The following is a 17,742-nucleotide window of genomic DNA, read 5'->3' as shown; positions in this document are numbered from 1 at the left end:
AACTTTCAGGTTTGCATCTCCTGCCAGAAACAGATGTGCAAGGCATTTAGAGCTTGGACTCCTGTATGAATATCCCTTTGTTTTGTAATGATTTCCCCCCTCTCCCTGAGATTTCCAGCTCTCAAGGGCTCATTGTTTCTACCTGGGCACGCTGTTCGTTCAGAAAAAAAAAGAGAGAGGTGGCAATCTTACACCGTACCCTTGAGCAATAGTCCTCCTGTTTTCTGAATCACACTACCTGGGAACAGAAGGGGAAACACAAAACCGCCCTTTGTAGGGCAAGGTGTATCTACTGGAATGTGACACACGCATGAATAGACCTGGGGAGACAAACGATGAGCGTGGATGTTGGCTTTTGATGTCTGTGATGACGAAAGCTCTGGGGAATGCAAGGCAGAGAGAAGAAGGGCTTTTCCAAAGCAACGCCCCCCTCCAACCTTGGAGATAAAAGGAGCATGGGGCATGAGAGAGCCGTTAGTTCCCTCGGCCGTTTAGAAAGCAGCAAGAACATCTCTTTGGGCTTGAGTGTCTCCATTTTCTGGCAGCCATGACCACCACCTACAGGCAATACACCTCTTCCTCCTCGATGAAGGGGCCTTCCTTTGCTGGGGGTTCCTCCCGGCTTTCCTCCGTCCATATGGGCGGAGGATACAGAGCCCCGAGCATCCATGGCGGAGCTGGTGGCGTCTCCATCTCTTCCTCTCGCTATGTCTCTGGGGTAGGCAGTGCCCTTGGTGGTGGCTATGGGGGCAGCTTCTGCAGCAGCAGCGGCCTTGGTGGTGGGTTTGGTGGTGGGTTTGGTGGAGGCTTTGGTGGAGGCTATAGTGGAAGCTTTGTCGCTGGTGGTGGAGAAGGCCTTTTGGCCGGGGGCGAGAAGGAGACCATGCAGAACCTGAACGACCGCCTGGCTAACTACCTGGACAAGGTGCGGGCACTGGAGGAAGCCAACACCGAGCTGGAGTTTAAGATCAAGGAGTGGTACAAGAAGCAAGCACCTGGTCCAGACCGTGACTACAGCCCATATTTCAAGACCATCGAGGATCTGCGGAGCAAGGTATGATGAAGTGACTCTAAGGGGGCTTCTTAGCCTGGATAGCTCAGTTGGTTAGAGCGTGGTGCTGATAACGCCAAGGTTGTGGGTTCGAGTCCAATATGGGACAGCTGCAGATTCCTGCATTCCAGGGGGTTGGACTAGATGATCCTCAGGTTCTCTCCCAGCTCTACAATTCTATGATGGAAAACTGTAGCAAACTGGCTCTTAACAAGCCCTTGAGGAAAGTCTGAAAGGTATGAGGAGAAAACCTTTTAAAAAAAATCAAAAATAAAAAAATCTGCTTAGCACCCAGAGACCTCAAATCCAATTCTTTTACTCTGTGTAACATGTAAGTAGGCGTTAGGCCAAGGATTTTTAAAATCCAAGAACACTTAGCTGATGGTGTCAGAATAATATTAACCACAATCAGAAAATAATATTAAAGGGAAGTTCCAACATGAACCTGCTGAGCTAACATTGATCAGCACATTTGATCCCCCCCCTTGAATTTAGACTTAATCAGAACTGTGTGTTTCTTTCCCACTATAGCTGTTAAATTTGTAAAGCAAAGATTTTCAAGATAGTGCTTGCTAGTGCTGTGAACGGGTGACAGATCTTATCTTGCTGTTGATTTGGCCCTGCATAGAAATGCCATTGAATTACCCCTGTCTCTTACATTTCATAGCCATTGGGTATTCCCCTCCTTTTGTACATAGCTTTCTTTAGTTAAATGCCACCACAGGACTCTTGGCTGAATAGCTGCAACTAGCCCAGTTATCGTCCAGAAGTACCATTACCGCTACTACTGCACTACTATTGTGGTACTATTAGTGGTATACTACTTTCTTTTGTGCCTTTATTTTATTGAGAAGACTGTGCATACAGCCTGCAAGCTGCAGCCTGGTGGGAGCCAGCTGCAGATTACTGCAGAGACTCCCTCTTCCAATTAACTTCCATCTCCAGGGCTCAGAGGTGGGAGGGAGTGCAAAGGAAGAATGGCCAGGGCCCACCTCTGTGACATCACCAGGGGATGCCCCTAAGTCTAAGGTTTGGGCCCTGAAATCTCAGGGTCTGGGATGCTCCTAGTGTACACCCTTCCTGAAGATGTACACTTTCCCCCTACACAGGACCAAGGACCTATGTGAAGTAGCCCAAGGTCCAACACAATCTCCTAGTTGGGAGGTATAATGATTAACTGTTGGGCAATGGAGGCTGTGGAGGAATGCCATCAGCCAAACCAAAGCCTCTTCTGTAGTAAAATTAACTAGGATTTCCTCAGTGCGGGAAGTTAATTCATTTCGCCCACTTTGATCCCTAAAACTGGAGCCAGCCCAGGACATTTTTTGTTCCTCAAGTTGAATCCAGAGGGTGACTAACCTGTTCTTCTCCAGATGATGTGGGACTCTAATTCCTATCAGCTCCAGCCAGCAATGCCAGTGGCCAGGGCTAATATGGGGGACTCCCAACAGGTTCTGGACAGCTGTAGGTTAGACCCTATACTCTAAATGGTGTCCCCACTAATTAATATGGGGCGCTATCTACTGGGATGTTCCCCGGTACAAGCCCTAGTAAAAATGCATCTGGAATGCTGAAGGATGAAGATGTCACATTTTAAAAAATATTAATGATGATAATTTAGTGCATGTCATGCTTCTCCTGGAGAGCTCAGCTCGTTAGAGCACAGTGCTGATAACGCCAAGGTTGCAGGTTCGATCCCTGAATGGGACAGCTGAATATTCCAGCATTGCAGGGGGTTGTACTAGATAGACCTCAGAGTCCCTTCCAACTCTGCAATTCTGTGATTCCTCTACGATTTCCCACCCTTGAAATGGCTTTCTGTTAAGTAAATTAGAAAGAACGTCCCAGAGTTTTCACGTAGCATAAGGCTAGGTCCTGAATGAAATGCCCGTCGTCGAGGGTTCCCTAAAAATAAAATAAAACTTGCCCAGATTTTTTACCATTTTAAACCACCCATTCCCTACTTCCCTTGCAGATTCTTGCTGCCAGTGTTCAGAATGCCAGCATCCTCCTGCAGATTGACAATGCGAAGTTGACCGCTGATGACTTCAGAACCAAGTAGGTTTAATTCTTAAAAACACACACACATCCCAGTGGTTGGGTTGGTTTCAAAGCCAGCACCATGGCTGGGAGCTGTGTGATAAACATTTTGTGGGACAACCTCTTACCCCTTTCCCCTTCCCTCTTCCTCTCAATTCTTTGTGGATGCAGGTTTGAGACAGAGCAGGCCCTGCGCATGAGTGTTGAGTCTGACATCAATGGTCTGCGCAGAGTCTTGGATGATCTCACACTGTCCAGATCTGATCTGGAAATGCAGCTGGAAAATCTAAAGGAGGAATTGGCTTATCTGCACAAGAACCATGAGGAGGTAAGGATGCCCAATGGGCAACGTCACAGAGAGGTGCACATTTTTAAAGGAGAGGGGAGGACACCAGCATTCAACTGGTTTATGTCTGATGAACCCAACGCACGTTCTTTTTGTCCAATGTGGTTGCACATGCTACAAGCATCTTCTGAATGGCCCAGCACAACAGGCTGTGCCACAATGAAATGTCTTTGAAATATCATTGGAAAAATGGGCAGGAAACAGACCTCTTGGGCTGTGATCTAGATACTTACCAAACAATTCGTGTAACCATAAACCTGGGCCCGATTTACCCATGAACATACCATTGATCACAGACGTCAAGTCTAGGAATGGACTCCATTGGAAAGCATTGCGTTTAAAGAGGTTCTGACTGTTCTGTCTGTAAAGGCCCATACATAAGTGCAAGTCACTCTTAGATACTGCAGCCATCAAGTGTTGAAGATGCATGAATGAACCAGCCCTTAAAAGTCCATTGGAAAAGCGAACAGGCTGAGTTCTGCATGTCAAGTACAGCTGTGAGAATCTAGCCTAGATCTGCTCCAGTGTGCCTTTTAGGGCAGAATCGGCCTTTGAAAAAGATGTACAAGATTTCATAAACACATATTACTACTACTAATAAAATATAAAAAATCAGTGCTATTTTTCTAGAAAAAGAGGTGAACTTCTTCCTTGTTCCTTGTTCTCTTAGAATGGCAATGGCGCCCACCTGAGAGGTGCCAGAACTGAGCTCTGGCAAGCTCTGGCTGAAAAGAAATAATAATAATAATAATAATAATAATAATAATAATAATAATAATAGTAGTAGTAGTAGTAGTCGTCATCCAAATCAAAACCACACTGCACCCCCCCCTAAAACGGAGTAGTAGCAATGACTACGATTGATTGCAACAGTAATGAGATAAAAACCAGTCTCTACAAAGCCAGACTGTGGCAATGGTTGGCCTCCAACCTAAGCTCATTGTATCCAGAGCAACATGCAGAAGAACAAAATCCTTGGGGCCATGGCTCAAAATAATTCATTGTGTGAGAATCAGGCTGTCAAGATCAAATGACCGTATGCACCTGCTGATACCCTTACCAGTCATTCTCTAGTACATCTTCAATTAGTTTACTGGCAAGTATGGTAAATACCGTATTTTTCCGTCTATAAGACTATATTTCCCCCTATTTTTTCAGGTTTAAAATTGGTGGTCGTCTTATACACGTATGGTGCATATGGGGGATTTTTTTATTTGGAGTCCCAAAAAATAGGGGTCGTGTTATACACGAAAAAATTTGGTACTGATCCGGGATAGCTGACTCTTGACAACATCAGCCTCATGCTTTCAGAAGCATGTAGGAAAATCCTTACATGAAACAGAAGCACATTATGAAAGACACATTCATTAGGGTTTGCAATCTAAGTGCAATATAGGTTTAAAAACAACCTATATTTTTCAGATTGGTGGAATTTTCCCCAAAGAAGTTGCATCTGATTTATTTATAAGAATATTTCTAAATTGCCAACACTTTTTTAAAAAAATGATAGTGGTGTACAATAAAATCAACAACATGATAGAATCTTAATTACGAATAACCTTGTTCCGTGTACCTCTATCACAGGAAATGACTGTTCTCCGAAGCCAAATCCGTGGTGAGATCTCTGTGGAAATGGATGCTGCTCCTGGGGTGGATCTGACCAAGATCCTGGCGGAGATGCGTGAGCAGTACGAGACATTGGCGGAGCAGAACCGGAAGGATGCTGAGCAGTGGTTCTTCAGCAAGGTGGGTCTTCCTTTGGGGTGAATGCACCTTCTTGGGGGGTGGGGGGGGAGAGAAGAAACAAGAATAGAATACTGGGCGTTTTGATCAGTGAGGTCACTATGGTGCTGTCTCCCCATTTCCTTGTAGACCGAAGAGCTGAACCGCGAAGTTGCCATGAACACGGAGCAGCTGCACAGCGGCAAGTCGGAAATCACGGAACTGAGACGAACCCTCCAAGGCCTGGAAATAGAGCTGCAGTCCCAGCTTAGCACGGTACGGTGTTCAGGCAATCTTCTCCCTGCCCTTAATCAGGGAAACGGTTGCACAATGTTGCACCCCACCACCAGACCTGACTTGCTGGGAATTCCTAGAATGACTTTCTACCTTCTCTGAGGAAGCAAATATTAGAATTTGCTTCCAGAAGGTGTTGTAATGGCCATCAGCTTGGAGGGTGTAAACGAGGGTTAGACAAATTCATGGAGCTATCAATGGCTGCAAGTCATGATGGCTGTAGTCTACCTCCACAGTGTCAGGGACTGACCTTTCCAGGGAGGAGGAAGAGGAAGACAGTATAGATTTTCAACAGGAGTTTGAAGGAAGTTGCAGCTCAGAGGCAGATGAGAGGAAAAGCTAGGAAATCATGGGAGAGCCAGGACAACGCCTGGCTGACACGTTGCCGTTAGAAAGCATTCCAGACCCTCCATCTCCCAGAGCCTGGCGAGCCTTAAAAGTAGGAGAGCAAAGAGCTCAAAGACAGAGGGCATGTAGCAGCACCTGTAGAAGTCATGAATGAGGAAGTGGGAGAGACAGGGATGGGGATGGAGATTCATTTGGGACAATGCCATTATCCAAGAGTCTGAGTTCTATAGCCTCTCTCTGTAAAGATTGAACTAAAAAAGGGACAGTAAGAAACTTTTCCTTGTCTTTATGCTTTCCTGGGCAACCAGCCGGGAGTCACTGACAACATCCTGACACACAGTCTGAATGCTAGCTGCTAGGAGTCTTAAGTAGAGAGAGTGCTGTTGCATTCAGATTTTGCTTGTAGGCTTCCCCCAGGCATCTAGTTGGTCACTGGAAGAACAGGATTCTGGACTAGATGGGCCACTGGCTTGACTCAGAAAGGCTCTTCTTATGTTCTTAATATGCATGGACCAAGAGCCCCTGTGTTTCCCTTCAATTAGGGAATCTGATTGCACAGGATTCCCAATTACGGGGAGGAATCCAGTGAAGGTCTATTAGGGTGAATGGGGTGCTGCCCCGCCAACATCAGTCTGTCCTCAACGAGCTGCCACCTGCCTGCCTTCTTGCTTCTGACCAGTCAGAGGGTGGCTGTGTCTGTCTTTGGCTCATTGGCGCCACCTACTGTTGGGCTCCCTTCCTTCTGTCCTACCAGCCACCGCTGGAGGACTCTAACATTAAAGGTTGCTGTGCAGGTTCCCTCAGAAGCTAACTCTGATTTCCTCTCTCTCAATTCTCTTCCCCCAGAAAGCAGCACTGGAAGGCAGCTTGGCAGAGACAGAGTCCCGCTACGGAGCCCAGCTCGCCCAGATCCAGGTTATGATCACCAGCGTGGAGGAGCAGCTGGCTGAGCTGAGGTGCGACATGGAGCGCCAGAACCACGAATACAAGATCCTCCTTGATACCAAGACCCGCCTGGAACAGGAGATCGCCACCTACCGCCGCCTGCTGGAGGGAGAGGAAGCCCAGTATGTATAAAGAGGAGGGCTGTTTTCTAATGTTGGATAAGGAGTCAATAGGCTGAAACAGGAGGAGTCATGAGTGAGCTGGCAGTAAATCACACTGTGCAAGTTGGAGCTAACTCTTTGTTAGCAAGAACATGATCTGCACAGACTTGGTGGAGTGTCGGGCCTAATGAACCTGGCAGCTCATCCCTGGTGGGTCTTGCCCCATAGATCAGTTGCCGAGACTGAAAGTCCCCACCTTGTCACAGCCCACTCCTCTCCAGGGTTTTCCCCAAGCAATTGGACACTGTGCCTAAGTGCAGCCAACCTTTCCTCTGCCCTTTTCACGCCTCTTCTGGTTCTGGGAGACCAGTGGGGAGGGAAGCTTGTCGCAGCAGGAGAAGACACTCATGCCTCTGCACCAGCTGGACTCGTCTCTGCCTCTTGGCCTTCCTCATCCCATTCTCCTGCTTTAGTCTCTGCCTCTGATTCTGAACTTCTCTCTGTCACACACTCTCCTGGCTCACTAAGCCCTGTTACCTCTTCAGTTTCCAACCCCTCCTCTTCCCAGTCTTTTTCCTCTGACCACTCAACAATGTCCCACCACCACTCCCCAGGCTCTGAGCCTTCTTCCCCTGGTGGTCCCCCAGCTGGTTCCTCCCAGCATTCCTTTGCATCCAAACCAGTCCACCACAGAGGATGTCTTTCAATTGCCAAGTAATTATTTAGGATTGCTGGCTGTTCTAGGCCTGTCCTCCCATCCCATTATTTCTGATGTATGTTAAGCACATCATGTGCCACTGGCACACTAGGTCCAGCTGTTGTGGGTGCTTTTGGTGCAATAGTGTCAACACATCATGCTACCCTTGAGCAACGTCTTGTGTTGGCTTGCAAACCTGGTACATTTCCAAAGGCACAGGAGTCCTATATCCAGTCCTCTGCCCCCATTGGCCCATTGCAGAATGTTATAAGGGCCTTTTACACATTACATCCAATGAGTGTACAACCTGCATACTTGTGAATACAAAGAGTTGTGTTTGCATGCTCATACAGTTATTCACACGTGTCACCCAACTAGGATACACTCTGTGTACACAGCAGCTGATCTGTATGAATCAACACAGGTACACTTTCCCACACAAATACTCGTAGCTGTGTTTGCTGTAATGTGTGAAGAAGCCGATAGTATTGGGCCAGAGGAGAAAATGTAACAAATGGAAATGTTCCAGGGCTTCCTCTGGGGTTCCTTTATTTTAAAGCAATCATGAAATTAACTGGACACAAAGTTGTGTTGTTGTGCCTTTCCTTTTAGCGCATTTGATTACCATTTCTGCACCTGCTGCACTGCAGCTGAAAATGAACTCTTCATGTTTCTCTAATCTAGTCTTGTTTTTCTCCCCTTGCAGCATTTCTTCCCAGTATTCGTCGGCAATTTCTAGTGGTAAGGATCTGTTGGGCCATTGCTCTTCCTTTTGCTTTTCAGAAGTTCTCTTTGTTTTATAAAAGCTGAGAATATTGAAGCATGCAGACAGACAGACAGACAGACAGACAGACAGGAGGCGATACATTCATCAGTATGCTGTCAACAAATAGGCCTAGCCATTCAAGATGGTAGCTGCTTCTATATTTTACCATCCAGTAGGGATCGATCTAGTTAAGTTTGCCAAAGTCCAGTCTGTGATTTTGGCAGTTGCCATTCTTTGTGATTATAAGTGAAGTATTTCATAAAAGGGTGCCATGTTTCAACAAAGCCGTCTACGTCATCTGTATTAGTCAATGCATGTAGTTACTTGATAACACAGGAAACTAATTGGATTAAGGCACTGGCCTTCAATGAATGAGTCATAGTCAACAGCCGGGTTGTAACTCAACCTGGATCGAGCTATGGGTTATCCTATAGGAACACAGGAAGCTGCCTTAGGTTAAGTCAGACCATTAGTCCATCTAGCTCTCCAAAGACTCAGACTGGGCTCTATCCCAGCCCTACTTGAAGATGCTGGGGCTTGGCCTTCTGACCTTCTGAATGCAAAGCAGAAGTTCTGCCACTGAACTATGGTCTTTTCCTTTTGAAGAGGAATGGTAGGAGATGCAGAATAGAAAAGAAAACTTGTAGTACAGCCCATAGCTAAGCCATGGAAAGATGTAGTGTTGGCCACCAACCTGAACAACTTTAAAAGGGGATTAGACAAAGTCATGGAGGAGAAGGCTATCAATGGTTGTTAGGCATCAGAGCTTTATCGCCTTCAGTGTCAAAGGTGGTATGTCTCTGAATATCAGTTGCTGGCTGTTGTGGGTTTCCCAGAGGCATCTGGTTCAGCCCTGTAGATATATGATGCTGCCTTAGACAGACCTCTAGTGTGATTCAGTAAAGTTCTTCTTAAGCAGGTCATGCCAGTTAAGTCTTAAGGGGGTCGTGCCACTATTTTTTTTCTTTGTTTCATTTTTTTTAAAAAAAGAAGGGGCAAGCTGGAGAGGAGAAAGATGGAAGAGGGGATAGTGTGTGCATATGTGTGTGTGTGTGTAGGAGAGAGGGAGAAGGGAAATGAGAAAGAAACATACAGTATGAAATAAAAGTGGGTGCCACGTTACAAATAGAAAGTGGCTGGTCGGAGTTAAATATTGGCCCCAGGTCTGTAAAGGTTGAAGAAACGTTCTGCAGATGTTGATCAAAGCACAAGAAGCCCTTTAAATGCCAGTCCTGCAAAGCTTGCTCTGCATTCCCATGGTTTGGTAAAGCAACACATTCTGAGGTTTCATGGGAGATGTTAAAATCCAGTTCCTTCTAACAGTGAGCTTTGGCTGATGTGTAGGACACAGAGAGGCAGGTCAGCAAATGGTGGAGGCTGAATCACTTTCCTGCAAATAACATTCCCCCTCCCTTCTGTCTCCTTGTAGGACCCTCAACCACCCGCCAAGTCCGCACAATTGTCGAGGAGGTCCAAGACGGAAAAGTGATCTCATCTCGTGAACAGGTCCACGTCTCTGGCCGTTAAGTCTGCACCTTGAACACATCAGCCTTTCCTTCTCATTTGAGATACTGCTCTGATTTTTCCTTTCCTGCTTTTCTTCTTACCAGCCACAGTTTGAGTTATTGTACGGCTGCATACCCAAGGCTCTAATAAAGTGTGTTCATTCCAGCAAATCAGGAGTTTTCTGTGGTCAGTTCAAGAGAATGGCTTCATTGCTCTTAACCCTACAACCTTCAGCCTTCCTAGATGGAAAGAAGACATGCTTTTTCAAAATAATTTCATAGATAGATAGATGATAGATAGATAGATAGATAGATAGATAGATAGATAGATAGATGATAGATAGATAGATAGATGATAGAAAGATATGTGAGATTAGACTTGATGGTTTGAGTCTCAATATTGCAGTATCAAAGTGCATCTCATTCAGAAGGACCAAACCTTCCAAAACATTGTTTCCCATGCTGCTCTGAGTGCCCGAATATGCAGTGTGGGAGAGGTCCTTGTGAAAACGTCTTAAGCTGCCTCCCAAAAGTCTAGGAGCACAGTAGGACAATACTGAGCTAGATAAACTAATAGTCTGACTTGGTATAAGTCATTGGTTTGTCTTGCTCTATATTGTCTATACTAGCCTCCCCCAACTTGGTGTCCTTCCAATGTTTTGGACTACAATTCCCATCATCCCCATCCATTGGCCATGCTAGCTGGGGATGATGGCAGATGCAGTCCAAAACAACAACAACAAAAACCTGGAGGGTACCAGGTTGGGGGACTACCAGCAAATTTCAAAGGTTTTAGGAAGGGGCTGTTCCCAGCCCTATCTGAACCAAAGACCTTCTGTGTGCAAAGGAGTTGCTTCACCACTAAACTACAGGCCTTCTCTCTAACGGAAATCAATGGGCTTAAAATGGTTGGGGAATCTTTGCCTTTCCAGGAATACAACTCCTATCATCCATTATCATTGGCCGCGCTGGCTGTGGTTGTTGGGAAATGTAGTTCAGCAGCATCTGGAGGACCAAAGTTTCACCACCCATGGCTGGAAAATACATTTAGACCAGGCCTCCAGACCCCATGTGCCCCCTTGCCCCCACAACTGAGAGGGCCTGGGGCTGTGGCATCACCACACTGTACATGCATGCCCTAAGGCATGCACGCATGATGTCAGCATGCTCCGCGATGTGCTTGCAATGTGCTGGCATCACTTGCGCACACTGTGAGGCATGCTGACGAGTCTTGCGGGTGCCCCATGGCCTGCATATGTGGCCCCTGCAGAATTTTGAGGGGCCCCTGGCCTCTTCATTGAACATTTTTGGGGAGCTCTGGCCTCCCGCCCCCTACTCGTCACCAGTGCTCCAGACTCCTTCACCAATGAGGCTCCAATTACGTGCTAGCATGATCTGCCAAGAGGCCTCATAATCAGAAACAGAATTGAAGAGTCACATCCATTTTCACAATATTCCCCTAACTGTTAATTTCCACATTATACAAGTATTTGAGCTTGGGCATGATGCAAAAGCTACTTCTGGAAATACAGTGGAATATATAGCACAAGTTTAGCACTCGTTTTCACATTATTTGCAAACTGTTCCCCTCCTCTTGCCCTGGAAGCAAATAACAGGGAAATGAGCACCAAACTTGTACTATAGTTCAGCGGAGGCTCAAATATAATGCAGAACCTAAGAGTTAGGGAAAAGTCCCGAAAACAGAATAAACTGCCTTGTGGATGCCACCTGGAAGCAACAGCAGCAGCAAATACCGATCACATTTGCTGGATTGATTCCCTTCTTCTACACAGGAAAAATAAGCAAGCATTCATGATTTTGATCTCATTTCTGTTTTCGTCGGAATTCTCCAGCATCCCATAGTAAGCCTGTAGGCCTTTGTGCAACTATAAGAAGGTAGCCAACATTCTAACACGATCACTGCTGCTGGATGTTGTGGTACACACATATATTGCTTTTATCCACACATCACTGTCCCCCTTTAGTCTACAGTGGTACCACGGGTTACAGACGCTTCAGGTTACAGACACTTCAGGTTACAGACTCCACTAACCCAGAAATAGTACCTTGGGTTAAGAACTTTGCTTCAGGATGAGAACAGAAATCGTGTGGCAGCGGTGTGGCAGCAGCAGGAGGCCCCATTAGCTAAAGTGGTGTCTCAGGTTAAGAACAGTTTCAGGTTAAGAACGGACCTCCAGAACGAATTAAGTTCTTAACCTGAGGTACTACTGTACACTCAAACAGGTATTTGTAGGCTGTTTAGATACAGTCTGTTCTCCTGATAGATGGCCCCTTTGCCTGCTCTCTGCAGATGCCGTATTAAAAGCCTTGCTTGTACAGACTTGGTTCGGGGCTTAAATGAAACCCTGCTCTAGTTACTTGGTCAAAAACATGCTCTCGTGCTGTCTGCGGAAAAAGCCTGAAGTTTTCCTCTGCTGCAGTTGCTGGCTTTTCAAAAATAATAATAATAAAAACTATGGAAACCCCTTTCATAGGAGGCGGTGCTGGGCACCAACTCAGAAGGCTTTAAGAGATTCATGGAGGATAAAGCTATCAATGATGGCTTCAAGCCATAAGGGCTTTGCTCAGCCCCCTCAGTTGGTTTTGAAGAGCAGCTGCTGGAAGCCACAGGAGGGGAGAATGCTTTTGTGCTCAAATCCTGCTGGCAGGTTTCCCACATTCCTCTGGTTGGCCACTGTGAGAACAGGATGCTGGTCTAGATGGGTTAAAAAGTCCAGTCAAAGGTGACTATGGGCAGGGCCGGATTTAGATGAAGAGAGGCCCTAGGCTGCTCTACTTGTGAGGCCCCTCCTCACCCCCCACCCTCACAACTAGAAGAAAATGGAAGAGTCTTATCGCGTGGTGAGTTCCTGACCCTCCCAGGAGGAAATAAAGACACATGACACTTTTATTAAGGTTAATGGGCTAAAAAAGGCCACAACTTTATTGGTTACAGGTGATGAGCTGTATTGGCTTAGGCATTGGTCCTAACCGACTATATCCAACTCCAGCCCGTCTGCTTGAAGTCCGGGAAGGGTTAACCACCAGTAGGGGAGTCCTGCTGATGCACATCAACTAGGAACTCCCCCAGGGTCACCGCTAGGGGGTGTGCCTTAGCCCCTAACCTCCCTAGGCTTCGGACAGTTCCACGCTCCCCGGAATCCTTTAACGGACTACCCTTCAATATGTGGGGCAGGTGATGGCGCTACCTCCCCTCTTCCATCTACAGAACAATACCAATGCCTAACCCCCAGTACCCAGAAAGTTGTGACGATTTGCTACGAGGTAGGCAAAAACCAAGTGGCTGGTGCCAATTCCTACCAGGCCCCTCAATGCCGACCAACCAAGGTCCATAGCAGGGTCAAGGAATGAAAACCTTATAGGGCGAGAGGGTGGGAAAAACAGGAACAGATGGAGGGCGGCAAACAGGGAGATCCCCGGCTGCGTCCTGCCTTTATAGGGCAGGCCACGCCCCCGAGCCAGCCGATTGGCCAGCCAGGGGGTCACGTGGCTGGGAATCCCCCCAATCGCGTGGGGCTGGCCTCCACCCGCCGTGCGCGTGGAGGGGCCGTGAAGCCCGCAACCCCACCTCCTCCTTAAGGCGGAAGTGGCTTAAACAAAATTGAGTGAAGTCAAGGATGATGACTGGTATTTAAAATTCTGCAACTCACAATTTCTCCTCTAAAGGACATAAGATAACTTTTGCAATAACTGAACTTTGTAAACCTTTTGTAGAATAGGCGGAGGCCTGGCCAGGACCACCAACCTTCTGATCAGCAAGTCCAAGAGGCTCAGTGGTTTAGACCACAGCGCCACCCACGTCCCATGGTCTAGATGGGCCCCTGGCCTGATCCAGCATGGATCTTCTTACAATCTTAAATGAAGCTTGCAAACAAATCATTTCCCACGTGAATTTACTCTTGATTCCTCAATCTTTTTTTGGGGGGATGTAGATTTCTACATTGTAGAGTTGCTTCTGTTAAAGCATTGGGACTTGGAAACTTATGTTGATCTCCAGCAAATCACCTCACAATCTTCCCCTAGATCCCAAGCTCCTTTCTGCATACACTTGCTGAAAGCAGAATCCCAGGAGGCGAGCCATGGCAGTTAAAAGTGATTTCTGTTGGGGATTAAACTAAGAACATGATCTCATTCCAACCTGGCTCACTCACCGTGCAGCAATTAACTTTTTGGAAGTGAGTTTTATAGGGTTTCAAACCACCAATTCTGATTTAAAAAAAACACCCCCCAAACAAACCTCGGCTTAAGGTTAATTATGGTGCTGAACACACGATCCTCACAATTATTTGTCCAAAAGGAGCCAACAAAATATTGTAAAGGCTTGCTGAGTTCCATCATTTCTCTGCGTCATTTTGAAGGAAGCCTCTAGGCTCTCTGAGGTGCCCTTGCCCAGCTGTTGGGGGAGGTTTTTACAAGCGAAAGCCTTTCCATGTCTTGCAGGGCTGTCGTCTTTCGTCTCCCTTTGAGGCAGCCTGTTCGCAAAACATGTTCGCTGCAGTTGCTGGGATGGAATTGTTAGGACCTGCCTTTGAAGACAGTAAAACAGTTGGCAGGACATTTAAGGGAATGCTGTTTCTGACACACCTTGCACTGCCCTTAGTGTGTGTGTGTGTGTGCATGTGATCAAATCATGGGGGATGAAAGAGGACTTCTAGTGCAGTATCTGGAAGACTGCAAAGAGTGCCATGACTTAGGGCCCCTCCAGATGTCCTTTTCATTGTGCAGCCACAATGTTTTAGAATCATAGAGTTGTAGAGTTGGAAGGGACCTCTGGGGTCATCTAGTCCAACCCCCTACAATGCAGAAATCTTTCACCCAACACACGACCCTGGGATTAACAGTCTTCCCTGCCTGGTGCCTCGCACCATTCTTCTGCATCCGGCCAGTCCATGACTCTTTGAACATCCATAAACTGCTTTAAAATGACTTTAAGCCCGCAATTGTTCTTTTGAAGCCCTACCTTGCCTGCTCTGTACCCGCACCAAATACAGCGGTACCTTGGGTTAAGTACTTAATTTGTTCCGGAGGTCCGTTCTTAACCTGAAACTGTTCTTAACCTGAGGCACCACTTTAGCTAATGGGGCCTCCCGCTGCCGCGTGATTTCTTTTCTCATCCTGAAGCAAAGTTCTTAACCTGAGGTAATATTTCTGGGTTAGCGGAGTCTGTAACCTGAAGCATCTGTAACCTGAAGCGTATGTAACCTGAGGTACCACTGTAGGTCAAATGAAAAAGCATTGTGGGCCAAGTCTGGCCTACAGGCTGAAGGCTCCCCACCTCTGTTTTAAAACGTCTCCTGGTTTCCTCTTCTATGTCTCACCCCCTTCCTGGACTCTCAAGGGATTTGCTGAGACAGGAAATGGATCCACGCTGAGCCAAATGCACCACCTATTTGAGCTTAAATTAATCATTTGCTGTAGGCAATCTAGTGCAGCACCAACAGTCTGATGGAAATACAATGAGCACCTGAGTCTCAGGGCTACTTTTCACTCAGGGCATCGTTCTTTCTGCTTCTGGGCTGTACCACTTAAGACGGCATATGAGGGGGAGCTCATAGGATGGAACAACCCACCAATTTAAGGAAATAGCTCCTGCACATCAAAATCTAGCAACTGGGGGAGAAGGTTAGGTTCAACCCATCTCCCCAATACAGTCATACCTTGGAAGTTGAACAGGATCTGTTCCAGAAGTCCATTCGACTTCCAAAATATTTGGAAACCAAAGCACGGTCTCTGATTGGCTGCAGGGCGGCTTTCAACAGAACATTAAAAAACAGAACAAAACTTCCAACCTTAAAAATGTCCCTAAACAGGGCAACTGTTGTTACAACTTTTTAGCACCTGCTCATTTTTGGAACTTGAAAGTTGGAAAATTCAACAATAAGGCAGCTTCCCACACCCCTTGCCTCGAGACAGCACAAAATAAGGTCTTAATCAGTGGTTGTCATGGACTGGCAGAGGAGTGGGAGGCAATAGCTGGGGAACCCCAAGGGAACCCCCAGGGGAAGAAGGCTCAGAGTCAGCAGTTTGGTGGTAGGATGACTATAAATGGCCAGAGGGAAAAGATGGAGCAAACGGGCAGGAGGAGGTGTCAGAAGCTGAAGAGGTAACAGGGTTTAGTGAGCAGGAAGAGGCTGTGGCAGACAGCAGTCCAGGCTCAGAGACAGAAGTGGAGGCTGGAGTGGAGGAGGCCAAGAGGCAGCAATGAGTCAGGTAAACTCCCCCTCCTGCTGTGACCAGCTCCCCTTCCTCCTGGTCTTGAAGAACACACAGAAAAATGAAGAGGGCAGACCAAAGAGAGACAGGATGATGAAGTCTCAGGCTGCTGGGGAGTGACCTGGGGGAGGAGTTTTAGAGAGCAGTTGGAAGACGGGGACTTTCAGTCCTTGCAACCGCCTCATTGGTGCAAGGCCTACTGCAAGAGTTGCTGCAATCACTAGGCCTGCACTGTTTTGGTTTCTTTGAATAAGGAGTTAACTTCACGGATTAGTCTGCCCTTTGCTGAATTTTGCAATACAGTTCACAGCTTTGAAAAGGCACCAAACACCAAGATGATAAAAAAAATTAGCCAAAAGTGGGGGGGGGGGAATTATAGAATACCTTAAAGACCACTGTAGATATTTTAAAATGTTAGCAGGATTGTTATAACACTTATAATGTAATATGATTTAAGGTAAAAAAAAGGAGATAAAATGGATTAGAAAAATGTAATTAGATACAGTGGGGGGAGTCTGGGGATCTAAGTAATCCTAGATGTCTAGAAATTGAAAATGTTTTAAATGGATAATAATACTGTTGGTTTTTTTTTAAAAAAATGAAAAATAAAATATTGCACCAAACTGCATATTCAAGGATAAATATATATTTATAAAAGCATACATGAAATATCTGTCTAAATGTATTTTTAGTACAAAATATGTATTTAGAGTTTGAACATGAATGTCCATGTGCATTCTTAAAAAAACCAAACCCAAATACATAGATTACTGTGTAAACAGGACGGAACAGATTTATGAATGAATTGCATGTGAAACTGACCCAGACCTGAAATAGACTGATCCGCCCATCCCTGTTTTTCCCCTTTACCTTCTTGTAGAGCTCTGAGCTGGCAAATAGATGCTTAAGGTGGAGCACGGTTAGAGTCATAGCAATCCAACGGTATGATGTGTACTTTCATTGTGCATACATGCAATTGGCCGTTCCAGTGGAATGACATAACTGGATGTGGCTAATTCAGCAGTGGATTTGCACAACAAGCAGCAGCTTGCAACATCATTCATATCCACTGGGTAGCCCCAGACTTGAGATTTGTGTGTGTGAGATCATAGCCACTGCACTTCACTTATTGTCAGGGGCTGGACTGAGGAGGAATGGTGGGGGCCGCCCCCTTTCTCCTGAACCTTCTTGAGAACAGGAGGACCGTATAGATTTAGAACAGTGGTTTGCAGAAGGACAGTTCAGAGGCTGCAGAGGGGAGAAGCTGGGAAATATTGGGAGAGGAACAACAGGAAGAAAAAGTATCAGGGGAGAGACAGCTGACAGACTCAGTGTCCTTGGAAAGCATTCCTGACCCCCCCTCCCAGGACCAGGTGGGCACTGAGGGTATTAGAACAGAGAGCTCAGAGGCAGAAGGTCCAGATTAGCTGATGCAGGGGTGACATAGAATAGGGACAATGTAGAGCAATGCCATTACAGTGGTACCTCAGGTTACAGATGCTTCAGGTTACAGACACTTCAGGTTACAGACTCCGCTAACCCAGAAATAGTACCTCAGGTTAAGAACTTTGCTTCAGGATGAGAACAGAAATCGTGCTCTGGTGGTGCGGCGGCAGTGGGAGGCCCCATTAGCTAAAGTGGTACCTCAGGTTAAGAACAGTTTCAGGTTAAGAACAGACATCCAGAACGAATT

General features: G+C 46.4%; 1 protein-coding gene across 1 annotated transcript in view; it reads left to right on the top strand.

Moving 5' to 3' along the window:
* The first annotated feature begins 247 nt into the window (after positions 1 to 247).
* Positions 248 to 17,742, top strand: part of LOC310748666 (uncharacterized protein) — a 31,952-nt gene continuing 14,457 nt past the window's right edge. The window contains exons 1-8 of the mRNA XM_083584514.1: positions 248 to 1,054; positions 3,027 to 3,109; positions 3,263 to 3,419; positions 5,022 to 5,183; positions 5,310 to 5,435; positions 6,648 to 6,868; positions 8,251 to 8,285; positions 9,740 to 9,834. Coding sequence (XP_083440640.1) covers positions 548 to 1,054; positions 3,027 to 3,109; positions 3,263 to 3,419; positions 5,022 to 5,183; positions 5,310 to 5,435; positions 6,648 to 6,868; positions 8,251 to 8,285; positions 9,740 to 9,834 — 1,386 coding nt within the window. The 5' untranslated portion in view covers positions 248 to 547. The remainder of the gene's footprint in view (positions 1,055 to 3,026; positions 3,110 to 3,262; positions 3,420 to 5,021; positions 5,184 to 5,309; positions 5,436 to 6,647; positions 6,869 to 8,250; positions 8,286 to 9,739; positions 9,835 to 17,742) is intronic.

Source organism: Podarcis filfolensis (genome assembly GCF_964270895.1).
Source record: "Podarcis filfolensis genome assembly, chromosome: 13".
Classification (NCBI taxonomy): Eukaryota; Metazoa; Chordata; class Lepidosauria; order Squamata; family Lacertidae; genus Podarcis; species Podarcis filfolensis.
This window is presented reverse-complemented; position numbering and strand designations above follow the sequence as displayed.